Below are 27,911 nucleotides of genomic sequence, written 5' to 3'. Positions count from 1 at the left end.
TGCTAGTTAACCAACGGCAAATGAGTGAGACTCTCCTGTATCCTTAACCATGTCGTGAACTGTTTCCAGAATGAAAAGTTATTTTTACCTGGGGCATAGCCAGGGCTGCTGGTTGGATACATATTCGGATTGTAGGCAGGGGCTGCTGTGGGATACCCAGTTGGATAACCTGCAATGAGAAGGACAGAGAAAATACACTTCTGTCAATAAGAGTAAGGAGAAAAGAGAGCACCCTAGGAGAAAAAAAAATCTGTCTGAACACAAGGATGATTGGCACAATTGAGATATAAAGCTGAACGTGTATTATCAGATGGGCAGGAAACGTAGAGAGCACAGAACAGTATAAGTTTTCCCTTGTCATCTGCAACTATTCCCTGGAAACTGAAGGCGAATAACCAGCATGTTAAAGAACACAGGAATATTCAACGTATTCTGTAGAAAACTACCTGCTCTGTAGAACACAACTACTCCTACTAAGCTGCTTGCAGTGCCATATTAACGTGATTTATTAGTCTGAATGAACTCACAATAAAATTTCAAGATTGGAGTACACACGTTTTATTAAGTCTTCATTTTGCTAAATAGACAATCACTGAATTTAAAAACAAATATCAAACTAGCAAGTTATGCTACTGCTTCTTTATGATCCAATCCTGTTTAGTCCTACTCCCACTGGGAATTGAGAGAGCTCTACATCTCACAGCAAAGGCTCAGCACTTTATTCAATTGGGCCCTTCCTCACCATCAGCAGAGTTTCTATAAGCCAGATTCCCTTGTTATGGAAAAGCTAGAAACATTGCATGAAAGTACTACAGCTCTTGGGACCACTCATCACTTGTACCCAATTATCTGCCAGCCACCTAGAAAATGACAAGCAAAACAATTTGTACCATTTGGAACTAACAGGTAAGGCAAAGGGTTTTAATAGGCATTTTAACAAAGGCTACAAATGATCCTTCTTCAAACAGCTATGGACACAAGTCCCAGTGAATTCAGAGGAAAATCATTTTTAAAACTAAATGCCCTGTTTTTCAACCTTTGCTCACATAAGCAGTGCAACTGAAGTCAACAGGACCCTAACCTCTCCTAAAAAGCATCATTTACTGGACACCTGAACATCATGCTGTCATGTGCTTTCAGAAACATATGCATACATACACAATGCACATACCCAGCAGCACGCTTTTCTCAATACACTACCATGTTATTGTATGTTCCCCTCTTCTTGCTGGAGTTCAGCCTGTGGGGGATTGGTTGGTTTGTTTGGCTTTTTTAAAACCAGCACAATTTTTGGTCCATTTCACAGACTGAATACTTAATTCCAACTCAGTTACATTCTTTCTAGCTAAACCCCTCATGTAGGTTCAACAGCCTGACAGGTTCACTTCCTGCTGTACAGTGGTGGAGTGTGCTATTGAACAACTGTTGCCCATTATCTATCCAGGTACTTATTATAATGGTCCTCATCCCAGGGAAGGAACTGTTCTGTGGAGGACAAAGTGAATCCTAGGCAGTTTCCTATGTTGAACTGACAAGGACCATCTTCCTGTAACCAGCACGTCCCGGAGAGGAGCAGTTAGTAAAAGACCACAAACTGATTTTTTCCCCCTCTTTTAAACAAGACCAAGATTGGTCTTTACCCACCCCCGATCTTCCCTCACTGTTAAAGAACCTCTTCATCCTACACTGCTTGCACAGCCATGCTTTCACATACCCAATGTCCAAGCTTGCACTCTAACTTGATTTCCAAAGCGTGGCATCCAGCACCAAGCCTAGTGCTACAAAGATTTTTTTTAACATTAATTTGAATAAATTTAATTCAACAGTCATGACCACTGTACTGGAATAAATTACTGTATGTTCTACCCTTTCATTTTCATCAGTATTACATTTGGCTTCTAAATCAGGTTAATTAAAAATTGCTATCATTAATGCTGAGGTTTAACAGATTCCCCCTCCCCCCTATATAAAACCATGTTGTTGATGTGTTTGGGAATATACAGGATTTTTGCAATCAAGCAGCTCGTAGGAAAGTTATTTATAGATTCAGTGATTGCACACAGAACCCTAATGAGGAAGCAGTCAAGTCAGAAATATCCACACTTAGTTTCACATTTATTAGAAGATTCATTTTCTTTTTTTGAAGTACCTCCCGCCCACCCGAAATGATGTCCATATTGCCACAGCCTGTTTGTAGCTAGTTTTCAGGATATAACACACATCCATTGCACTGGGCCCCTGGAACCATGTGCAGAGAGCCCAGGCTGCACAGAAGGGAGAGAGAGTGCCACCTCTGCAGCACTGATCCCTTTTCCCCCTGTGACGAAGTGGGAATGTTCCTAATGTTTTCTCTGAACACTGTGTGTGTGCCTCAGTTTCCCCTATGTATTGCTTAAATATCTGGCTGGTGGGATAAGAGTGTGTGATTATTGCAGAGACCCCTAGAGGGTAGGTGAGAGTACATCAACACCCTGTGACCTAGCAACTGATAGCCAGCCAGCCCGCCCCCCCATCCTCCCCAAGGTGTTGGGAACAAAGAGATCAGGTGACCTTTTGCCCGGGGAAAGGGACAAAGGACAGAGTAGGGGTTCTGGGGGTCGGGGGATGGGCTGGTGGAAACTGGTCAGTCTCCTGTTTTGGGACTCGGAGGGGGGAATCCAGGTCACCAGGCCCTGGATTCCCCCCAGGATAGACTTTGCTGAAAGTTCTTGATTTCTGTTCTAACAAGATCTGTTCTAGGCTGTGTTCCTGTCAACTAATAAACCCTCCAGTTTTTCCATGCTGGCTGAGAGTCACTGCTGACTGTGAAGATGGGGTACATGGGTGTGTGTGTGTAAGGCTTCCCCAGGTATCCCATCCAGGTGGACTCACTAGAGGGAGCTCACGGGGTGAACAGGGGTTCTGCATGCTCCAAGGACAGACCCAGGAAGCGCCAAAGCCAAAGAAGCTTCCTGCCATGGTGTAAGAGAGACCAGAGAGGGGAGTCCCGCTGCACCAGAGTCCTGACATCAGAGCAGTTCCAGAGCACCCAGACTGTGACACCCCCCAACCCAACAGATGGGCTCTGTGGCTCACAAAGTGCCAAGCCAGAGAACATGTGCCATCATCCCTACCAGCCTGACAGCCAGGCAAACCACTAAACAGTTGCTTGAAGTTGTAGTAACTTTTTTGTGAGCCCCCCAAGGGCAGCTGGCGTGGAGACAGGGAAGAGGTGGAGCTGAATTGGGCTAGGAAGGAGAAAACCCCAGCATAAACTTTTCACGTCAAAAACCTTTTCAGGATGTTCACCTACGATGGAAAACCTGCAAGATCCATGAAGACTGCTGTTGTGCCACTTGAAGCCTTGTGAACTCTGTTCTCATCTATGGTCATTAGGCGTTTGCAGTTCATATTTGAGATCTCTGGCCTGAGAGCAGCATGGCTTGTAGGAAACGATTCCCCTTTTTTGCTCAAGCAGGATAGGCTCTGCTAGCCTTCCTTCATTCCCTATGCTTAGGCTTTGTCTAGAGCAGGATAAAGGGTGAACTGTAAGAACAGGTTAGCTAGGTTTGGCTGGGGGGGAAAAGCAGGTTTTGGTATTTGTTTTCAGTACAATGCAGAACAAAACTGAGACTTTTCAACATTTTTTGCACAGAAAGACCCCAGCCCAAAATATCCACTAGTCCAATGACGAAGGCACTCACCTAGGAAACTCAGGCTCACGTTTGTGCTCGGCCTGAACCCGAGTCTCCCACGACAGTGCCCTGACCATTAGGATATAGAGTCAGTCTTTCTCTCTGGCCCAATGAATGTTAATTATTCATACAAAGTGGAACAGTTTCAACAGGAGAAACTGTAAGCAAGACACACACAGACTGACCACACAGCCTGGCAGTTAGGGCTCACCGCTAGGCTATAACTCAACCACTTTAACGGGTATTAAAGACAGTGTATGTTCTCTGGCTTCACTTGCCTTGAGCACCAGACCTTGTACCCTAATCTAGACAGGACCTTAGAGGCGGAAGAGGTGTTGTTTTGGTTTCTGATCTCGTTGGACAATCTGTAAGAAGTTCCCAAACAGCAGCAAGAAACTGTCGGAGCTGGAGATTACAACAAAAGAAATGGTCTCCACAGCCCTGCCAGTCTTACCCTCTGCACAAACTAATCTACCGGGGCACAATCCAGGTCATCATGGTCAACGAACAAACTACTGCATTGCTAGGGTGCTGCCTCCTTCTGCCTTCCTTGCCCCTTCCTCGTGAGGCTTTGGCAGGGCAATATATACAGATCCTGCCTTGAGTATGTGTCCTCCCGCATCCTTGTCTCTCTGGTTCCTACACCCATTTTCAGGTTACTTTCATCTGCCCCATCCCCCTCCATGATCTATGCAGACGTCTTCAAAGAGCAGGAGATGACAGTCACTCATTAATATAAAGAAAAGGAGGACTTGTGGCACCTTAGAGATTAACCAATTTATTTGAGCATAAGCTTTCGTGAGCTACAGCTCACTTCATCGGATGCATACTGTGGAAAATACAGAAGATGTTTTTATATACACAGACCATGAAAAAATGGGTGTTTATCACTACAAAAGGTTTTCTCTCCCCCCACCCCACTCTCCTGCTGGTAATAGCTTATCTAAAGTGATCACTCTCCTTACAATGTGTATGATAATCAAGGTGGGCCATTTCCAGCACAAATCCAGGTTTTCTCCCCCCCCCACATTGTAAGGAGAGTGATCACTTTAGATAAGCTATTACCAACAAGATAGTGGGTTTTGGAGGGGGGGGGGGGAAGAAAACCTGGATTTGTGCTGGTAATGGCCCACCTTGATCATCATACGTATTGTAAGGAGAGTGATCACTTTAGATAAGTTATCACCACTAGTGAAAAAGTTTTTCCTAATATCCAGCCTAAACCTCCCCCTGTGTAACTTGAGACCATTACTCCTTGTTCTGTCATCTGCTACCACTGAGAACAGTCTAGATCCATCCTCTTTGGAACCCCCTTTCAGGTAGCTGAAAGCAGCTATCAAATCCCTCCTCATTCTTCTCTTCCACAGACTAAACAGTTCCCTCAGCCTCTTCTCATCAGTCATGTGTTCCAGTCCTCTAATCATTTTTGTTGCCCTCTGCTGGATGCTTTCCAATTTTTTCCACATCCTTCTTGTAGTGTGGTGCCCAAAACTGGACACAGTACTCCAGATGAGGCCTCACCAATGTCGAATAGAGGGGAACGATCACGTCCCTCGATCTGCTGGCAATGCCCCTACATATACAGTCCAAAATGCCGTTAGCCTTCTTGGCAACAAGGGCACACTGTTGACTCATATCCAGCTTCTCGTCCACTGTAACCCCTAGTTTTCTGCAGAACTGCTGCCTAGCCATTCGGTCCCTAGTCTGTAGCGGTGCACGGGATTCTTCCATCCTAAGTGCAGGACTCTGCACTTGTCCTTGTTGCACCTCATCAGATTTCTTTTGGCCCAATCCTCTAATTTGTCTAGGTCTCTCTGTATCCTATCCCTATCCTCCAGTGTATCTATCACTCCTCCCAGGTTAGTGTCACCTGCAAACTTGCTGAGGGTGCAGTCCACGCCATCCTCCAGATCATTAATGAACTTAGGTGACTCCCAAGCAGTATCCCTTGGAGGTAGGTAGGAGTTCATGGACGTGTAGACTGCAACACAGCTCTGCCAAACCCAGCATCATCCCTGGCCTGCTGAGTGATGGTGTTAACATGTGTACCAAGTACCACGTCGTGGCTTGACAGATGTCCTGCATCGGGAAATGTGCAGGAAGGCCGCCGAAGATGCCTGCGCTCTGGTCGAGTGGGCTCTGACGATCAGCGGTGGAGGGACTCCCGCCAACTCATAGCAGGTGCAAATGCAAGAGTTAGAAATCCTCTGCATGGACACCGGGAGGCCCTTCATTCTGTCAGCTGTAGAGATGAAAAGCTGTGTCGACTTATGGAAAGGCTTTGTCCAATCTAGGTAGAAAGCCAGGGCCCCTCTTATGTCCAAAGCGTGAAGGCACCTCTCTTCACCAGTCTCATGCGGCTTGGGGCAGAAGACCATAAGGAAGATGTCCTGGCTCATGCGGAAAATAGACACCACCTTGGGAAGGATGGCTGGGTTGGGCTGTAGCTGGACCTTGTCCTTATAGAAGACAGTGTACGGCGGTTCTGAGGTTAGGGCTCGCAGCTCAGAGACTAGCCTTGCCGATGTCACTGCCGCCAGGAAAGCTACCTTCCATGACATGTGAGACAGGGAGCACAAGGCCAAAGGCTCCAAGGGCAGGCCTGTAAGCCTGGACAAAACCAAGCTGAGATCCCACTGAGGGACCGGGGACCGAACTTTTGGCAAAAGTCTCTCAAGACCTGAGGAATGTGACCATCATGTCATGGGGGAACACCGTCTGCCCCTGGATTGGAGGATGAAAGGCGGAAATGGCCGACAGATGCACCCTGATAGAGGAGTGTGCGAGGCCCTGGTTCCTAAATTAAGTGGGTAGTCTATGATCAACTGCACCGAAGACTGCAAAGGGGAGACGCCCCATTCGGCCGCCCAGCAGGAGAACTTCATCCACTTTGCCAGGTAAGTTTGTCTAGTAGAGGGCTTTCTACTCTTGAGGAGGACCTTCTGGACCCCTTCCAAACAGGCCCGTTCCTCAGGATTCAGCCACTCAACATCCATGCCGTGAGGCAGAGGGACGCGAGGTTGGGGTGCAAGAGTCGATTGTGATCCGGTGACAGCAGGTCCAGTCGGTTCGGCAGGGGCCACGGAGGGATCGCAGCCAGGCTCGACAGCATCCCAAACCATTGCTGGCAAGGCTACTCCGGGGCGATCGTGATAACCTGAGCCTTGTCTCTCTTGATTTTTGCAAGGACCTTGATGATGAGCGGAATCAGAGGAAATGTGTACATCAGGCTTCCCACCCGTGGCAGGAGGAAGGCGTCGGAGAGGGAGCCCTTACTCAGACCCCATCTGGAGCAAAACCTGTGGAACCTCCTGTTCTGCCAGGTGGCGAACAAATACACTTGGGGAGTTCCCCACTTCTGGAAGATCGTGCTGGCTATCTCCGGGTGGAGCACCCACTTATTATGAGAGGAGAAGTCCTTGCTTAGGCGATCTGCTACCGTGTTCTCGGTACCCGGAAGGTGACACACTTCTAGCTGGATTCTGTGGTCGATGCAGAAGTCCGAGGATTGCCTCCCTCTTGTCTGTTGATGTAGAACATTGAAGCTATGTTGTTCGTCAAGACTCTGACCACTCTGCCCGACAGGTGAGATAGGAAGACCGTGCATGCCCTGCGCACTGCCCTGAGCTCTTTGACGTTTATATGTAGCGTCATTTCCTGTGGAGACCACTTGCCCTGGGTCTGGAGAGTGCCGAGGTGCACCCCCCCAGCCAAGGTCCAAGGCGTCCAAAACCAACTTGAGTGAGTGAGGAGTGCTGATGAAGGGAACTCCTTCCAGGACTTTTCTGGGGTCGGTCCACCATTGCAGCAAGGTAAGTATCCGTGATGAGGTCTGTCAGTGCCCTGAACCTCTCCAGCAGCAGGAATGCCCTGGCACAGGTTGAGGACTACTCTGATGAACTCTATCCTCTGTACCGGAACTAATGTGGATTTTTTGTCATTTACCAACAGCCAAGGCAACGGCAAGTGGCTAACAGCATCGCAACATCCATTTGGACCTGGGACCTGGAGCTGCCTCTGACTAGCCAGTCGTCAAGGTATGGGTAGATCTGGACACCTCGATGTCTGAGGTAAGCAGCCATCACTGACATGCACTTGGTAAATACCCGCGATGCTGTCGCTAGGCCAAACAGGAGGACCGCAAACTGATAGTGGTTGGGACCTACCGTAAACCGGAAGAAGCGTGTTTGTCTCTTGAAGACGGCAATGTGAAAGTATGCATCTTTCAGATCGAGGGTGGCATACCAGTCTCCCGGATCCAGGGAGGGGATGATGGAAGCCAGGGAGATCATGCTGAACTTCAGCTTGAAGCGGTTCAAGTCTCGCAGATCCAGGATAGGTCACAGACCACCCTTGGGATTAAAAAGTAACTGGAATAGAAACCATTATTCCTGTACTCTGGAGGAACGACTTCCATTGAACCTAGCTGCAGGAGCCCCTCTATCTCCTGTGCAAGGAGACTCTCATGAGAAGGGTCCCTGAAGAGGGACGGGGAGCGGGCGTGGGAAGGAGGGGTAGAAAGCAACTGAAGAGTGTAACCCCACGCCACCGTACTGAGGACCCATCGGTCCGATGTTATAGATGCCCACGCAGGGAGGAAATGAGAAAAACAGTTGGCAAAAATAGAGGAGGAAGGATCCTAGAACAGTCCAATAGGTCAACCTTGGGCATACCCTCAAAATGAGCTCAACTGAGAAGCCTGTGAAGGCTGGTGGCTAGGACGACGCTTGTAGCCTCTGGATTTCTTATGGGGACACTCCTGGTGAGGATGGCTTCCCTGGTCCTAAGGCTGCTGTGGCTTGAACCCCATGTAGGCTGGGCCAGGAACATACAGGCCCAATGTTTTCAGGGTCGTGCGGGAGTCCTTGAGGCCATGGAGCTGACTGACTGTCTGTTCCGCAGACATGGCTTGCCCATCAAAGAGAAGGTCTTGCATCAACTGCTGAGCCTCCGTGGACAAGCCAGAGAGGAGCAGCCAGGATGAGCAGGGCATGGCGATGGCCGAGGCCATGGTTCGATCGGCAGCATCCACTGCATCCGAAGCTGCCTGGAATTTCTCCCTGAACGCAGTCATGCCCTCCTCCATGATTGCCCTGAATGCCTTCCTAGAAGCCTCAGGGAGAGAGCCCCTGAACTTGGTCATGGCTTCCCACATGTTAAAGTCATAGCATCCCAGGAGGCCTGATGATTGGTCACCCTCAGCTGAGACTAGAGCACAAATAAACCTTACACCCAAACAAGTCTAGTCTCTTGGAGTCTTTGTTCTTAGGCGTAGGCCCAGGTTGACTCTGTTGCTCCCTGTGATTAACCGCCTCTACCACTAGGGAGTTGGGAGCAGGGTGGATGTACAGGTACTCGTGGCCCTTGGATGGCACAAAGTACTTGCGCTCGGCCCTCCTGGAGATGGGGGCAGGGAGGAGGGAGTTTGCCACAGGGCATTGGTGATCCTTGAGACCCCTTCATGAAGGGGCAGAGCCACCCTGGCTGGTGCTGTGGAGCAGAGGACATCGAAGAGAGAGTCCGAGGGCTCTTCTAACTCCTCGACCTGAAGACCCAGGTTGGCGGTGACCTTCTTCAGCAGTTCCTGGTGCGCTTTAGTGTCATCTGGAGGAGCCGGGGAGGGGGCCCTGTTAGAGCCTCATCTGGCGACAATGAGGAGGATGGTGCCATAGGGTCCTCCCAGGCAACCAGGACAGAGCGGAATGCTGGCTCTGCCCCAACTGATACCGGTCACTCCGCCCGGATTCTTATCTGGAACAGGGTCTTGGAGACCAGTGGTGCTCGACAGGCGCGACGGCCTGGAGCTGGTGATCTACACCTCGCACTTGACAAATGGTACAGGGATGAGGAGCGGGAATGGGAGTTGGAACAGGCCCGGTGCCAGGAAGCGCCCGCACTCTGTGATGTCCTCCTAGGGGATCGGTGACGGTCTGAGGAACGGTAGCGTCGAACTCTCAACAGGTCTCTGGAGTGGCATCGTGGTCTTGGAGATACCAGGTGCCAGGACTGGTACTCCTGCTGGGGGGTGCATGCCTCCAGATGTCTGTGACCGGTTGCCAGCGAGCTGCACCTTGAGCCTCTCTGCCTGAGCCCAAGGTCTGGGGACTGAATGGGAATGTGCTGCCTCTGCCTTTTATGGTCAGAGGCGTGGTGGCTATGGGAGGGTGAGCTCTGGTGGGACATTTCCCGCGACGGGAAACAGTGCCGCTGGGGGGAGGGGGGGACTGTGGAGGTCCAAATGCAGGTTTATCCTGTGACCAGGGAACCGCAGGAGCTGGCATGGGCAGCACTGGGAGGGACATGATCTCCTGTGGCACCTGCAGGGCCTTCGGCTTGGACAGTACCCCGAGCTGGCAGAGGTCTCTGCCACTATCTGGGGTGGCTGGTGGGGAGTGGGCTGGGCGACCCAGCTCAACTGGAACTTGAGCCCAAGATCCCAAAGGGGGTGAAGAGTTGTCTGGCACAGGACCTTGCTTGCACCCTGTCTTATCCTTTCCCTTGCGGAAGGTTGGAGACCGACCTTGCACTGTCTTCTTGGCCAGAGCAATGGACGGAGACCAGTGCCAGCGAGTGGACAGTCCTGGTGGGGCACTGTGTACTGAGGTCATGGTGCTCGGCGCCGAGTCGAAGTGTTGCTTTGGTGCCGGGGTGAGGGCCGACTCCATAAGGAGCGCTCTTCAGTGAATAACACACTCCTCCTTAGTTCTTGGCTTGAAGATCTTGCAAATCTTGCACTTTTCCCCAATGTGCCGTTTGCCCAAGCAATGCAGACAGCTGCTGTGTGGATCACTAATGGACATGGGCCTCCTGCAGTGATCACTGGCTTAAAGCCTGGGGACCGGGGCATGCCCCGTCCTGAGGCAAAATTCCATTTCAGGACCTACGAAGTCTCTAACTATAGCTAAGGGATTTACTAACGCTAACAGAAAACTACATACACTCTAATACAAGAATTAACAAGTTCGTACGAACAAGAAAGCAACAGCACTAGCTGAAGCAGCAACAGTTCCAGCATTGTCACTGGCGACAAGAAGGAACTGAGGGTGGGTGGAGCCAGTGGCGCCCTATACACCGTGGCATAGGCACTCCAGCTGGTCCCCTATGGATACTGCTGAGGGAAAAAACTTCCAGTGCTGTTGCATTAGGCGAGCACACACACCTAAGTTGAATGGACATGAGCAAACACTCGAAGAACAACCTAGGTTTCCTAAGTCCCAGTCCAATGTTCAATTCACTAGGCCATACTATATCTCAAATATGATTTATCGGTACGTTAAAGTGAATTTGTCACAGGCTGATGGAAGACACTTATTTGTATTATGGCAGAGCCTAGTTTATGCAATATCAGTCTTTACTTCTATTCTGCATGTGCAACATTAGTAGCAACAGGAACACCTTGTGTCCTTGTCTTCCTTTCCTGTACATTCTATACTCGGGTGGTGACATTTTGCTCATACCTAGACTATAAGCTCTTTGGGGTGCAGATTGCTTTATTTCCTGATTGTACAGCACCCAGCACAACAGGGCCGCAATCCTGACTGAGGCATCTGAAAACTACTGCAATACAATTAATAAATAATGGTACATGAATAGTTCAACAAATGTTAACTGCAAGTATACTCCTAAGTGGCTACATTTTGAAAAGGTCCCATCTTTTCTCTTTGGTACATTTCCAGCAATCAAATATTCTATACTACCCATTCACTGCAAAAAAAACCAAACCAAACCAAACCACCCTCTCTCTTCACAAGGTTTTTAAAAACAAATCTTGGACCAAAATGTTCAAGGTTAGGAAGTTAAATAAACAGGGCTAAAATAAATCAGACCACTTTTACTTAGATGCTTGTATAGATGTAGGTGCTTAACATTAGGTACCTATATTTGAAAATGCTGGGCTGTGTTTTTTGTTGCATTTCTCTGAATTGATTACTTTAATTATTCAAATAATTGGATGCTATTTAAAACACATACAGAGACAACAGGGTGTTACAGGATATTCTTATTTGTGTTGAATTACTCAGGTTTGAGTCTTTTTTTTTAGCTTACGCAGAGTCTGAGTTCTTCATTTTTATTTTTTACTTTGAAATACAATAAAGCTATGACCATTTTAAAAATGATTTCATTTCAAATAAATCTTTATTCCATTAAAGAAATTCTAATAATCTCACCCACAGGAGCACATATTTGACCTTTGCTCTAATCCTTCTTCCACTTAAAGAAATCAGATCACACATACCTCAATAACTTTATAAGTCTTGACCTTCAGCAACAAATAATTGTCTTTTGTTTATTAAGGAGAAGTGGGAGAAATGGTTGCTGCTTTGTTCCTACTGCTAATACTGAAAGATGAGAAAGTCTCAGAATCCAAGGCAGTATGGTCTAGTGGATAGTCAGGCAGTTTTGCCAACCCTAAGTATTCAAAAATAACAAGTTAGAGCCCCCCCAAATTATGAGATTGGCTTAAAAATTGTGAGATTTTAAAAAATAATACATTTTGAGCCTTTTAATTTGCCTTCTGTTTTTTGAGACTTTGTATAGTTTATGTTTTCCAGCTTTTCTCTGCAACCATGACAAACTTACTTCTTTAAAAAAGAGAAAGCTGAGATTTTCAATAACTACAGGTGCTGGTGCTTTAAGAAAACAACAAAATATCGCAAGACTTGCAATGAAATCATGAGAGCTGGCAACACTGTGTTGACCTGGGTTCTATTTCTGGTTCTCCCACTGACTTCCTGTCTGACTGTGGGTAAGTCACTTTCCCTCTCTATGACCCTGTTTCCTCTCACGCTCTGTCTGTCTTGTCTATATAGGCTCCAATCCTGCACAGAGAACTGCGTGTGCAGACGAACCGCTGCCCCTGTGGGGAGGCCCCAAAGACTTTGACGAGTCTCTTTGTGGGATTGGGGACCTACATTTTTAAATTCTTTGGGGCATGGACTATCTTTTAGTATGTGTCTGTACAACACCTGTCCTAGCACAATGGGGCCCTGATACTGGCTGAGCCATCTAGGTGCTCTTGCTGTAACAACAACAACGTGAGTACTGAGAGAATTTGGGGGGAATATGTCAAGCAAAATTTTATTCCTTAGAGAAGAAAAAATATAATTTTTTTTTACATTTTCATTTCCGATCATTCTGAAAATTAAACCACAATCAATAGTAGCAGAAAACTCAATGTTCATTTAATATTCTCCCTGCAGAAGACTTATGGCACTATAGATCTGAGAAACACTAACTGAACAAGTTTAAAAATTATGATATAATAACTGGCTGAGTAAAATGAAAAGCACTCAGGGCTGTACTAATTACTCAAGCACGTATTTTAAAGCTGCCTTTTATTTTTCATGTATTTCTAAATGTTTCTAGAAAATTATTACCATCTCTGCTCTTCATTGTTCTCCTATGCAGTGCTGCCTTTGATTAATGGTTCTTAGGCCTTGGTTCCTAACCACCCCACAATCCCTCCATTTTGCATAAATTTTAATATGCACACCTTGTGGAAACACAAAAGGAAAGGAGTTCCGGCAATAAATTATAATAACTGATGGATACAGCCTGTTGACTGCTTTAAAGCAAAAGGAACAGCTTGGTTTAGTTCAGTCCCTGAAGATTATACAGATTGCTCATAACAAAGCAGTTTGCTTTTACTTCCAGCCACACAGTTTACTGCCTACATCCAGACAGAAGTGCTTAAGTTTATACATGTGAAGACCAGCACAATACCTTACCCCTTCTGATACACTGAGATTTCATAGAATCATAGAATATCAGGGTTGGAAGGGACCCCAGAAGGTCATCTAGTCCAACCCCCTGCTCAAAGCAGGACCAATTCCCAGTTAAATCATCCCAGCCAGGGCTTTGTCAAGCCTGACCTTAAAAACCTCTAAGGAAGGAGATTCTACCACCTCCCTAGGTAACGCATTCCAGTGTTTCACCACCCTCTTAGTGAAAAAGTTTTTCCTAATATCCAATCTAAACCTCCCCCACTGCAACTTGAGACCATTACTCCTCGTTCTGTCATCTGCTACCATTGAGAACAGTCTAGAGCCATCCTCTTTGGAACCCCCTTTCAGGTAGTTGAAAGCAGCTATCAAATCCCCCCTCATTCTTCTCTTCTGCAGGCTAAACAATCCCAGCTCCCTCAGCCTCTCCTCATAACTCATGTGTTCCAGTCCCCTAATCATTTTTGTTGCCCTTCGCTGGACTCTCTCCAATTTATCCACATCCTTCTTGAAGTGTGGGGCCCAAAACTGGACACAGTACTCCAGATGAGGCCTCACCAATGTCGAATAGAGGGGAACGATCACTTCCCTCGATCTGCTCGCTATGCCCCTACTTATACATCCCAAAATGCCATTGGCCTTCTTGGCAACAAGGGCACACTGCTGACTCATATCCAGCTTCTCGTCCACTGTCACTCCTAGGTCCTTTTCCGCAGAACTGCTGCCTAGCCATTCGGTCCCTAGTCTGTAACTGTGCATTGGGTTCTTCCGTCCTAAGTGCAGGACCCTGCACTTATCCTTATACACCTCATTTAGCGGTGTAGTGAACAGCATATCCTGATGGTGCATCAAAGACATAGAATCATAGAATATCAGGGTTGGAAGGGACCTCAGGAGGTCATCTAGTCCAACCCCCTGCTCAAAGCTGGACCGATCCCCGACTAAATCATCCCAGCCAGGGCTTTGTCAAGCCTGACCTTAAAAACTTCTAGGGAAGGAGATTCCACCACCTCCCTAGGTGTCTCATTCCATTTTGCTGACCTCTAACACTGCTCCCTTGTATTTCTTTGATGGCTTATTCCTGCCCCCAAACTGCCAGCTGTCCCACTAGTGGCATTTCCTCAGAGGCCACTGCAGTAAGACTGTACATCAACACCAGAAAAAGACTGACAAACTGATGGGAATTCAGAGGAGAGCCACTAAAATGATTAAGTGGGTAAAGGACAGACATCTGAGTGGACGTGGATTAGATTTTTACTGGAAAATGCTGATAAATGTCGATTTCATTGTACACAGACAAAGCAATGAACATATATTATTTATTTGTTTATTTATTTATTTAATATGATTGATAAGAATCAAAATGTACAGATAGGCAAAGTAAGAAAAATGCTGATTGAGAACTTATTAGAGTTTGATTTAATGCTATTTACTTGGTATATTTTGACATGATGTTGACAATTTGTGTTTTAATGGTTTAATTTTTTGAATCTCAACTATCATTAAATAATTATTGTCTGACCTGCCACCATTGTCTGAACACCCCCATAATTTCCCACAACTGTGAAAATCTAATTGTTAAAAATAATTTAAAAATGCTTAAACCCCATCATTTTGCAAGACTGTGAAAATTTAAATACATAAAAAAGTTAAAAAATAAACATTGATATTATTCATTAAAATTATTTTAAAAAAATCTAGTTCTTCCAAGCCTACCCATGAGGGAAGATATGCAGCCTGGGTACGTGGCTACTCATAGGGTGGAGTGATTACACAACTCGAGAAGGCAAATCAGAGGGAAAGGGGTTTTTTTTGGGGTGGTCCAAAGGTTAGTATTTCCTTCATTTATTTGAACATTTGAAATGTGCATACTCATAGTTCTGGATGCTGCAAATAATTTGCTAAGATAGTTAAGTTACTCCAAATCGCCTAAAATAAAACTCTCCCTCCAACATACCAAAAAAGCTTGGGACATGGGCCTTCTAACTTGTCCTGCAGATCAACATAGTCAAGCTCTAATTGACCAAGCATGGAACACAAATGCCAGTGGAAACCATTCTTTGTAATCACCCCCCCCCCCCTTTAGCATTCTGCCATTTAACCCTGAGGGCCAAAACTGGGAACATCCGAAAGTGAACATGGCACAGCACAGAAGTAATGTGCTCCCTGCACAAAACAGACTGCTGCATTCTGTATTAACTGAAGTTCCAGAGTAATCCTCACATAGAAAGTGTTGCATGCAGTAATCCATTCAGAGGTGACAAAGGCCTGGATAACAACATTGAGGCCCACACCACTATGAAAAGATCATAACCTGGCCACATACAGATGCAAGAGAGCATTGTCTGGACATCCAGAAGCAGCAGAAAATCCAAGACGAAGAGAAAGGGAACTTGATCAACAAAAGGTATGCAAATCCTCCTTCATCTCTGCCATTTCCTGTTTCCCCTTCAAATGCTCACCATTATTTCAATTATCAGAGGGGTAGCCGTGTTAGTCTGGATCTGTAAAAGCAGCAAAGAGTCCTGTGGCACCTTATAGACTGACAGACATATTGGAGCATAAGCTTTCGTGGGTGAATACCCACTTCGTCGGATACATGTAGTGGAAATTTCCAGAGGCAGGTATAATCTCTAGCCTGATTCTTGCTTGCATATTTATACCTGCCTCTGGAAATTTCCACTACATGCTTCTGACGAAGTGGGTATTCACCCACGAAAGCTTATGCTCCAATACGTCTGTCAGTCTATAAGGGCCACAGGACTCTGCTGCATTATTTCAATGTCTCTTATGTGGACTAAGCCCTGGTCTACACTAGGAAAAATCCACGCTCCTGAGTGACACAGTTTAGCGACTGTGCTAAAAATGCTGCAGCAGCGCAGACCAAGTGTAGACTGTTACCTGTCAGCTGTGTGTTCTTGGGGAACCAGGGTACAGGATCAAGCCTGTCTGACTCACGGAGGACACCACCCACCCAGTCTCTGCTTGAACCAAAACCGATCAGAAGAAAGACTTACAAAAAGCAATGAAAAAGCGATGGGAGACACACCTGAACCTCTCTGGACAAGAGTGACAGGATTGAGGCAACTCCCCTAGCCTCATTTGCATTGAAGATGGGACAGGGAGGCATCTCCATTAGTATACAGAATGGAGAACAGAGATTCCAAGGCAAGAACCGCACAGAACTCTGGGACCAGAAAAGCAGGGAAGCACTGCATGATGGGGGATCTCTGCTCCAGATGTTAATGAACCCACGCCTGCACACACCCAGCTCAGTAGTTATCAGACCAATTCTAGTAATAAATCCTTGATTGATATCCAAAATACTGAAGCTGCCTAATTGCACTTATGAGCTCCCTCGAAGGAATACTGCCCATAGCCAGGAATGATCAGCTCCTATTGCCTAGCCTGAACAAAACTACTTTGGTATACTCCTTTGAGCCATCAGTTTATGCATAAACAAATCTAGCGTTCTCTCTTGAACCATTGTTGTTTCCCTACAAAAAACCCCTAACCAAGCTCAAGTAAGTGTTCTGATGCCTGGATCCAAAATCTGTATCAGTTCCATGGGGACTTCATCTTCTCCTGACTGATCATGCTGGGGGCTCTGCCTGTCTCCAGCACGCCCTCAGCTACCACCACCACCTGGGAACCCCGACCTGTTCAAGCTTTACGGAGTGGTGAGAACCCAACTCTCCCTCTCTTTTTTTTTCCCCCCCCCCTATTCTAGGTATAGCTTTCTAACCCTGATTTGTGTGATCAGGTATAGTTTTCTAAACCTGGTTTCAGAGTAACAGCCGTGTTCGTCTGTATTCACAAAAAGAAAAGGAGTACTTGTGGCACCTTAGAGACTAACCAATTTATTTGAGCATAAGCTTTTGTGAGCTACAGCTCACTTCATCGGATGCATACCGTGGAAAGTATAGAAGATCTTTTTATACACACACAGCATGAAAAAATGGGTGTTTACCACTACAAAAGGTTTTCTCTCCCCCCACCCCACTCTCCTGCTGGTAATAGCTTATCTAAAGTGATCACTCTCCTTACAATGTGTATTTTTTCATGCTTTGTGTGTATAAAAAGATCTTCTATACTTTCCACAGTATGCATCCGATGAAGTGAGCTGTAGCTCACGAAAGCTCATGCTCAAATAAATTGGTTAGTCTCTAAGGTGCCACAAGTACTCCTTTTCTTTTTGTGAATATAGACTAACACGGCTGTTACTCTGAAACCTGTCATTATGCAAGGCACTGCATTTAGCCGTATGGAGTGGAAATCTATCAACTGCATGAAAAAACTTGTACAGATACAGACAGACATCATCTTCCTTTCCAAATGCAAACAGATGGACATCGTACCAAAAGGACTGAAGGTAAAAAATCCATTACAATCTACATACCACACAGACTATGCTGACAGCTTGTGCCACACGCTCTCAAAGAAACTGCGGAACCACCTGATCAACATCCTCTACAGCAAACAGGGAAAGATAAAGAATGAGCTCTCAAAAATGGATACTCATAAAAAAACAACCTTCCACACAAACTTCCTCGTGGCTGGACTTTACTAAAACTAGACAAGCCATTTACAACGCACACTTTGCTTCTCTACAAAAGAAAAAGGACACTAAACTTTCTGAACTACTACATGCCACAAGGGGCCACAGCAATGGTTCCCTCAACCCACCCAGCAATATTGTTAACCTATCCAACTATACTCTTAGCCCAGCAGAAGCAGCTGTCCTATCTCGGGGCCTCTCCTTCTGCCCCTCCACCCCCAAGAACATGATACAGTTCTGTGGTGACCTAGAATCCTATTTTTGATGGCTCCGACTCAAGGAATATTTCCAACACACCTCTGAACAACATACTAATCCACAGAGACCTCCCTACCAACACTACAAAAAGAAGGATTCTAGGTGGACTCCTCCTGAAGGTCGAGACAGCAGACTGGACTTCTACATAGAGTGCTTCTGCCGATGTGCACGGGCTGAAATTGTGGAAAAGCAGCATCACTTGCCCCACAACCTCAGCCGTGCAGAACACAATGCCATCCACAGCCTTAGAAACAACTCTGACATCATAATCAAAAAGGCTGACAAAGGAGGTGCTGTTGTCATCATGAATAGGTCGGAATATGAACAAGAGGCTGCTCGGCAGCTCTCCAACACGAGTTTCTACAAGCCACTACCCTATGATCCCACTGAGAGTTACCAAAAGAAACTACAGCATTTGCTCAAGAAACTCCCTGAAAAAGCACAAGATCAAATCCGCACAGACACACCCCTGGAATCCCGACCTGGGATATTCTATCTACTACCCAAGATCCATAAACCTGGAAATCCTGAGTGCCCCATCATCTCAGGCATTGGCACCCTGACAGCAGGATTGTCTGGCTATGTAGACTCCCTCCTCAGGCCCTACGCTACCAGCACTCCCAGCTACCTTCGAGACACCACTGACTTCCTGAGGAAACTACAATCCATCGGTGATCTTCCTGATAACACCATCCTGGCCACTATGGATGTAGAAGCCCTCTACACCAACATTCCACACAAAGATGGACTACAAGCCATCAAGAACACTATCCCTGATAATGTCACGGCTAACCCGGTGGCTGAACTTTGTGACTTTGTCCTTACCCATAACTATTTTACATTTGGGGACAATGTATACCTTCAAATCAGCGGCACTGCTATGGGTACCCGCATGGCCCCACAGTATGCCAACATTTTTATGGCTGACTTAGAACAACGCTTCCTCAGCTCTCGTCCCCTAACGCCTCTACTCGCACTATATTGATGACATCTTCATCATCTGGACCCATGGAAAAGAAGCCCTTGAGGAATTCCACCATGATTTCAACAATTTCCATCCCACCATCAACCTCAGCCTAGTCCAGTCCACACAAGAGATCTACTTCCTGGACACTACAGTGCTAATAAACGATGGTCACATAAACACCACCCTATACCGGAAACCTACTGACCGCTATTCCTACCGACATGCCTCCAGCTTTCACCCTGACCACACCACACGATCCATTGTCTACAGCCAAGCTCTGCGATACAACCGCATTTGCTCCAACCCCTCAGACAGAGACAAACACCTACAAGATCTCTATCAAGCATTCTTACAACTACAATACCCACCTGCGGAAGTGAAGAAACAGATTGATAGAGCCAGAAGAGTTCCCAGAAGTCACCTACTACAGGACAGGCCTAACAAAGAAAATAACAGAACGCCACTAGCCGTCACCTTCAGCCCCCAACTAAAACCCCTCCAACGCATTATTAAGGATCTACAACCTATCCTGAAGGATGACCCAACACTCTCACAAATCTTGGGAGACAGGCCAGTCCTTGCCTACAGACAGCCCCCCAACCTGAAGCAAATACTCACCAACAACCACATACCACACAACAGAACCACTAACCCAGGAACCTATCCTTGCAACAAAGCCCGTTGCCAACTGTGCCCACATATCTATTCAGGGGACACCATCACAGGACCTAATAACATCAGCCACACTATCAGAGGCTCGTTCACCTGCACATCCACTAATGTGATATATGCCATCATGTGCCAGCAATGCCCCTCTGCCATGTACATTGGTCAAACTGGACAGTCTCTACATAAAAGAATAATTGGACACAAATCAGATGTCAAGAATTATAACATTTATAAACCAGTCGGAGAACACTTCAATCTCTCTGGTCACGTGATTACAGACATGAAAGTTGCGATATTACAACAAAAAAACTTCAAAACCAGACTCCAGCGAGAGACTGTTGAATTGGAATTCATTTGCAAATTGGATACAATTAACTTAGGCTTGAATAGAGACTGGGAGTGGCTAAGTCATTATGCAAGGTAACCTATTTCCCCTTGTTTTTCCCTACCTCCCCCCCGCCCCCCAGACGTTCTTGTTAAACCCTGGATTTGGGCTGGAAATGGCCCACCTTGATTATCATACACATTGTAAGGAGAGTGATCACTTTAGATAAGCTATTACCAGCAGGAGAGTGGGGTAGGGGGAGAGAAAACCTTTTGTAGTGGTAAACACCCATTTTTTCATGCTTTGTGTGTATAAAAAGATCTTCTATACTTTCCACAGTATGCATCCGATGAAGTTAGCTGTAGCTCACGAAAGCTTATGCTCAAATAAATTGGTTAGTCTCTAAGGTGCCACAAGTACTCCTTTTCTTTTTTCTAAACCTGACTTTTGTAATAAAATTTAAGCTAGATTTAATATTGTACCTGTTTTGTTTGTTTGGCTCTCCTTGTACGGTTATTACCTTGCAATAAATAACTTATGGTTAAGCTGGTTGCTTGGCTTCCCTCCCTCCCTTCCCCCCCCCCCCTTTGTGTTTTGGCTTCCCCATTTGCTCCGCAGCACCGCTCCTCTTACCTAAGCTAAAGATCCCTTTAGCGCCCAAAAATCCTATGGGGTTTGCTCATCAAGTGGGTTACTACCAGAACAAATTGGAAAGTGGGGATAGGGATGTACTGAACCTGTGGCATAGGATGGTGGCAGCTTGGAAGTGCTGCTTGACCCAGCCTGCTGAGTCCAGGGGCATATAAGGGGTCAGCTTGGGAGTGCTGATTGACCCGGTCCACTCAGACGCGCTGTGTGTGTGTTCGTTCATGTGTGCGTGTTCATCTGATTCTGGGGCTGGAAGAACCCAGCCCTGAGGAACCTAGGTCCTGCAGGATAGCTCTATTGGGAGGGAACTTACAGACGGGAGAAGTAGAGCTCCATATGAAAACACAAGTGACACAAGCAGTACATTGATAGATTACAGAACCCCCACCTCTCCAGAAGAGTAACCCTAATAAATGAGCACACCCCAAAGTAACGGGCAAATCTGGTAACAAGACATGTCCTGAGTCTCAGCCAGCTTACTCCCATCCCACATCCTTACTTTGATTAACTAAACATTGGAAAAGCCATTACATGTGCCCGCTGCATGTGGTGAAATGAAGACACGGATCTAGCTGTCCTCAGCATATCAAAGGCATCACAGTCTACATCACCTCACTACATCCCACATTAACTCATATAAATGATAAACAGGAGGGATGTCAAAAAAAAACAACAACCCAACCCTCTCCCCTTTCCAAAAAAACCCACAACATGATGCCTCACATGGAAGAGCTCTTGGGGGTAGATGAGCAATCACCTAAAAGTACCCTCAGGATTCTCAGAGAGAAAAGAATGGAGTCATTCAAAAGCAGCTCCATCCAGCCGTGTCATGGATATAGGAGTAATGGAAGAAAACTGAAATAATGAAAATGAAGGCTACATAGCAACATTGCCTAAACACTGAGGACCATTAGACTGTGGAACAGTGTCACTAAAGGCAGAGGTGCAAACTCAGTCACTAGAGAGATTAAAAACTTGAGTGGACAAGGCACTTGAAAATATTCTGTAGGAAATGATCCTGCATTGATGGGGGTCTCAGTAAGATGACCTAAACAATCTTTACAGTCCATGATTCTCACCCACTTTAAGAATGATATTTTAGCTTTAGATGAAGGGTAAAATTTTCAAGAGCACCTAAGCGGCTTAGAGCTCTATATCACATTGAAAATCAATTGGATTTAGGTGCTTTTGAAAATTTTACCCTAAATCACAATGTACAAGGGAAATAGAAAATGAGATTGCAGTTCTGTGCAGAAGTGACCAGTTTGTTACCCATTTTTAGTTTCCCATAGTTGGGTACAATAATTGTGATTTATAAAACTGGTTTCCAGAATGTATCATTTATTTTTTCAACAATAGGTTTAGCCTCTCTCTTGGTTATTATCTGATTATTGCTTAAATTGCTACAAGCAGACTACATTAACTTACAAGACAATATGTTCTACTTCATTCTTTCCCCATATAATTCTAGAACAGTGATACATTTCTAATAGCAGTTATATCACAAGTATTTTCAAATGACAGATAATAAAGTCCCTTATCTGAGCACTGGACAAGGCACTGTGTAAAATGATGCTTCGATCCATTCACCATCCATCACTGAGGGCTCAAGCTAGCTGTTGTTAAGACACCTCCTGCATTATCTCGAAAGCCAATTAACTACTAAAATTCAATACAATAAAAACTGAGGCAGTCAAGAGAAACTGTATCATTGTTAAAAGTCGAGTAATTCATTGGACCATTTTACTAATTCTCCCTTTAAAACCCCAAACATATTTATGCCAATTTGTTTCCATTAAGTGACATCTTTAAATTTCAGTGCAACCAGAAATATTTCTTCTTTACTGTGACACATTCAGTTCAGAGATATTAAGCCAATACCTTTTCACCAATTTTCATTCAGTTATTTCCTAGATCTACCTAAGAAATACTCAAAAGATAATATATCTTTATTGCATTCTTCATGGGCACAGCAAAAGTGTGCCTCTTCATGACCTCAGGTACTTCCAGCCTACTGTAGTTTATTCCTTCATCCACTTACTTCCCTGGTCCTTCTTGCATGAACAGAGAGCAACAATACCCAAAGTCCAAAGGTACAAACAATTTGATGTTTACTGGGGTGAACTTCCAGCAAGCATGATTCCAGTTTCCTTCCTTAGTGTCCCCCTTCCCAGCTCTGACACCACAGAGCCTTACCTGTGTTCCTGTTCCCATTTCCCCCTTTAGCAAAACGATTCCAATTTCCCCACCCCCATTCCCTGTTCCCATTCCCCACCTTATTTCCTGATTGCCTGCAGACTATATAGTAAAACTTTAGTTCTGCTTAGCTATACCTTAACCTATCATTTTACTGAAATTTAACTAACCAACCCTAACATATTGTAACATAATTATTTAACGAATTATATCCCACCACGTTAATTAGGTTACACCCAGCAAAATTAATTATACGGCAGACAGACACAATCACAGAACCAGACAGAGATTATACAGACAAACAATAGGGATATGGGGACTACAATGATAGAACACAGAAATGAGGATTTCACATCCCAGCTATTGATAAGTGAGTTCTTGCCAGACAGGATGCTATCAAACTAAGTTTCCTTTTACATTTTCTAGGCACTTCCCTTTCTCTGGAGGGGATAGGCATTATCAGGACAGGTTTGTATTCCTAACAGCCCAATAGCACCTTATTTCCAATGTGACTAGTTTCCAATGTAAGGATGTGACCGTTCGCTTCCCAGCTTATGGCTGCCTCTGCTGCTTAGCCAAAGATCTTAGCCTAAGAACAGGGCCTCAGACTGTCACAGTAAGAGAAGGCCCTTACACCGGCAGACAGCGATTTTGATTCTCTCTTTTATACCTCTGTAACTAGCTAAGTGATAAGAATAACCTAAATTCTTAGAGTATAGGCCTTTACAGACAGGCTTGAATATCTATATCCTAACACCATAGTGAGGCACCAGGCAGGTTCCCTCACACAGCTCTGTCAAATGCTTCATAATCTAGACTTGCAACAATGCCCTCCTTGAGCAGTGATTGCCAGTAGCACTGGAAGCACAAATAATGCACCTAATTATGTGATGATTTAGGGATATGGAGAAAACATATGATAAGCACACCTGTGAACTAATTCAGTATTTGAAACCAAGTCTCCAGAGATGAAGGGCTATTACATTAAGGAAATGACTAACATCTGAGATTTTGTGCAGGTGCTCTGCAACTATTATACTAGGCTCCCCCAGTCTGGGCTAACAGGACTCTTTGCACTTTTATGGCTCCCTTCCATGATAGAGCTGTGGGCTTGGCTCACAGGTGTCTCCTGCTCCTTGTTGTGAGCTGTCCCAGAGATGCAGTTAATGGTCCTGCTCTGCACTGGAAAACTGAAGTAGGAATCCAAGGGGAAGTGGGGAATTAAAGCCTTAACAATACATAGTTTTTATGTGATTCCTTTCACAGACATTTGATTTTACAAGAGAATTTGCTTAGTTTAAGATGTAAAGCCCTCACAATCCTATAGTATAATACTGTCTGAGTATTGTATCCCTCATCAGCCTGCTGTTTGGCTCCCCCCAGAACCTGCTGCTAGCCAGCTCATCTATTCCCCTGCACCTCCTGCTGCCTGACTCTCATGAAGTTCTGTTGCTGGCCTTCTCTATCAGGCTGCTTGTATAACAGTGCTCCTGCTGCATCTGCATTGGGAGTACTGCTATATCAGCCCCAAGAAAGGGGAAAGCAGGGCAAATTTTTCAAAAGCACCTAAATGATTTAGGAGTTTAAGTCCGAGCAACTTATACGCTCAGGATCTTCAGTAAGTCCCACTGACAGAAGATGTTAAGAATACATTTATTGCTATTTATTTGAGATGAGGAAGGGACACTGCAGAATGGATTAGAAGACACAGTTTATGGTCAAACAGCAGGATACGATTAAAACACTGGTCAAACTCAGTACTGAGGCATTCAGGCATAGTTTAATTTGGCATTTTATGTTTAAAAGGAAAGTTTGGTGTATTGAAATTAGTTTCTTTTTGGTGGTACAAAATACCCTGCCCCTAATTCAGGGAACTTCCCAAATGAAACATGTTTAGAAGCAAAATCTCCATTGTGAGAGGACATAGTGAGTTCTACTAAACAGCTCTGATTGACTTTTGAGTGCAGTATCTTAACTTCCTAAAACACGAGACTGAATTCATAAAGTCAAGGTGGGTGAGGTGATATCTTTTATTGGACCAGCTTCCGTTGGTGGAAGGTACAAGCTTTTGAGCTTCATAAAGTCAGCCATGTTAACTCAGTTACAAATACCATTAAAACAGTACATAAACACAATACTTTTAAAAATATAGAAAGAATTCACCAAAACAGTTTAATAATGAAAGGTGGGCTCTGTGGACATACACATTTGCATGGCAATCTTTGGCAAACACACACACACACACACACAAGCTCTGTTTTTCAGGAATTAGACTTCAAGTGCAGAAGGCAAGGGTCTAGAGTCTGAGAAGCAGTTTAGTGCTTTGGGGAGGTCAGAGGTTTAGTTGATTCTTGTTATTTTATGTAGGTCCTCATATCGTATTGCCAGATCCTAGCCATCCATTTACCACAAACCTATTCCAACCTATATGCACTAAATGTATAAATAGAGAGGGAGTGCAAAGCCAGGGTGGTATCATTTGGAAGAGTGAGCTAATGTATGGTGAAGAATGTAGCGTTTCTAAAGTCACAAAGGATAATGAACACATTCATTCTTATGAAGAAATGCCTTCCTCTTATTACTGGTTCAAGCTTCATCAGCCCAAGGGGTAAAGTAAAACACTGACCAAATGAAAATATATGCAGTAAGGCTCAGCAATTATTTGAAAAGATTAGTTCTAGCCCTCGATGAACTACACAGCTCTCTTGTATACCTTTTAAAGATTTGGGTTTTTTTGTTCCGTCTACTCTTTTTTCCTTGTCAGCAGCAATGAGGTCACTTCTTGCCCACAGGCTATGATTGTACAAAGCTGAGGTTCACATTTACTGACAACGTTTGTCGTACTGTTGTTTTTCCCATTTTTAAACTTTGACTTCACTATGGAACGGTACAGTTTGATTTAAACTTTATGTTGTATACATTATCACTGTGTCACAAAAAGTACTCTATGTTTGTTGCTACCAACACTAGGTCAAGGATATAGTCTGACTGATTTTGTGGAAATCACAAGGATTTTATTAAAATATTTTATAAAGGGCTTATTTACTAGTAACTGAAGTTATTTGAGAGATGCCTCTGTGCACTCACTTTGGAAGTGGATTAAGTTGAAGTGCACAAAGGTGCTCTTGGTATGGAACAAGACCGTCCATACAGGGAGCTAGTGCAGAAGAGCTATTGTTCTTTAAATATACTCCCTAGCTATTTTGTACTAAATTCCCCATGTAGACAAGCCATTAGTCAATCCTTTAAGGAAACATGAAACTGATGTAAACAGGGTCTGAATGAATGCTTCCCTGCCAGCTAACTGGGAGGGGGAGAGACTTTAATGTGTTTATGTAAATACAGTTGCTTCTGCTCTGCTTACATATGCAGCAAATACAGCGGTGTCAAAATGATCAACTTTGGCTGGTGTTGGGTACAAATCACCTTAGTACTGAATGCAGGGGTAGAAAAATATGGTTACCAATGTTGTAATTATTGTAGGAATACAGGAAAGCAGGACTGTACTTAACCTGTCCCAAATGAGGGGGCCACTCTCAGTTGAAAGAACCTCATCAAGCCAGGGGCTTGAATGTCAGAGCCATGTGAAAGTAAAAGGGATGGGGACAGGTATCCCCAGCCAGGAGACTATACACCTTCAAGGGTCTTCCCTAGACTGGTTTAACCTGTTCCTCCTCACTGTTCAAAGAATAGCGCTAAACAGGCTTCATTAGGAGCCTCTTTGTTATGTTAAATGCCCAATTAGAGCTGAAATCAGTTGTGGTAGAACTTTGTTTGTGCCCTGCCTGCTAAGAGCTGAAAATCACTGAGAGCTGAAATCACTCGAAATGGGGCAGTGTTTCTGCCCAGCCTGCAAAGAGCTGAAAATTACTAAGAGACTAATGTGCAGAGGTCACAGCAGAGAGTCAGGTGGCAGCAGCAGGTGATTGACAGTCAGCTGGTGAACGAGTGACTGATGCAGTGGAGAGGTGCGAGCTGGTGGAGAGGTGTGTCAAGAGCAGTGAGCAGGTGGCCAGCAGGGCGGCAGTGGAGAACGGTGAACAGGCGGCCAGCGGAAGTAGTGAGCTGGTGAGCGGCCAGTAGGGTGGGAGGCGAGTGAATACCCAAGCAGCGGAGTGAGTAAGGTACCTCTTTACCCCACCTGGGGGGAGGGGGTGGAGGGGAGAGGTGAACTCTGCAGATGCACCTCTGAACTCTGGGACTGCACTGACCAAGGACAGCAACTGTGAGTGGGGTGCAGAGGGGAGTCAGACACATGAAAGGCACTTTGGGGTTGCTGGACTTAAGAACCTGAGGGAAAAAGGACACTGCCCAACCTACTGGGGTAGGTCTTTTACTCATGGTTTATGTTTAGGAACCCTATTTGTGGTGTTTTCCCAAATTAATGCTGAGTTACTTCCCTCCTTTAATTAAAAGTTTCTTGTCTACACTCAAGATGAGACCAGAGATGAGAATGGAGCTAAGCTGTTCTCAGTGGTGGCAGATGACAGAAAAAGGAGCAATGGTCTCAAGTTGCAGTGGGAGAGGTCTAGGCTGGCTATTAGGAAAAAAAATATTTCACTAGGAGGGTGGTGAAGCACTGGAATGGGTTACCTAGGGAGGTGGTGGAATCTTCATCCTTCGAGGTTTTTAAGGCTTGGCTTGACAAAGCCCTGGCTGAGATGATTTAGTTGGGGTTGGTCCTGCTTTGAGCAGGCGGTTGGACTAGATGACCTCCTGAGGTCTCTTCCAATCGTAATCTTCTATGAGTCTGTGAGGTCTAAACTGCAGAGGAAAAAATGTGGCTCTTAAGTAGCCTATCAAAAGTGATCTTCAGTACTGAGTTCTCCATTTTAAAAGAGTCTAAAGCCTCGTATCACTTCTGAGGCTGGGTATTCTGTGTTGAACAGCAGGG

General features: G+C 45.3%; 1 protein-coding gene across 4 annotated transcripts in view; it reads right to left on the bottom strand.

Annotated features, from left to right (window-relative positions):
• The window catches only part of FAM168A (family with sequence similarity 168 member A), a 359,670-nt gene that overhangs the window by 52,674 nt on the left and 279,085 nt on the right, over positions 1-27,911 (bottom strand). For all 4 annotated transcript variants that reach the window (XM_073334685.1, XM_073334676.1, XM_073334694.1 and 1 more), the window contains one exon: positions 89-169. In XM_073334685.1, the coding sequence (XP_073190786.1) occupies positions 89-169 (81 nt within the window). The remainder of the gene's footprint in view (positions 1-88; positions 170-27,911) is intronic.

This window comes from Lepidochelys kempii, chromosome 1 (assembly GCF_965140285.1).
Source record: "Lepidochelys kempii isolate rLepKem1 chromosome 1, rLepKem1.hap1, whole genome shotgun sequence".
NCBI classification, from domain to species: Eukaryota; Metazoa; Chordata; order Testudines; family Cheloniidae; genus Lepidochelys; species Lepidochelys kempii.
The sequence above is the reverse complement of the archived record's forward strand: the minus strand, read 5'-3'. Positions and strand labels throughout refer to the sequence as shown.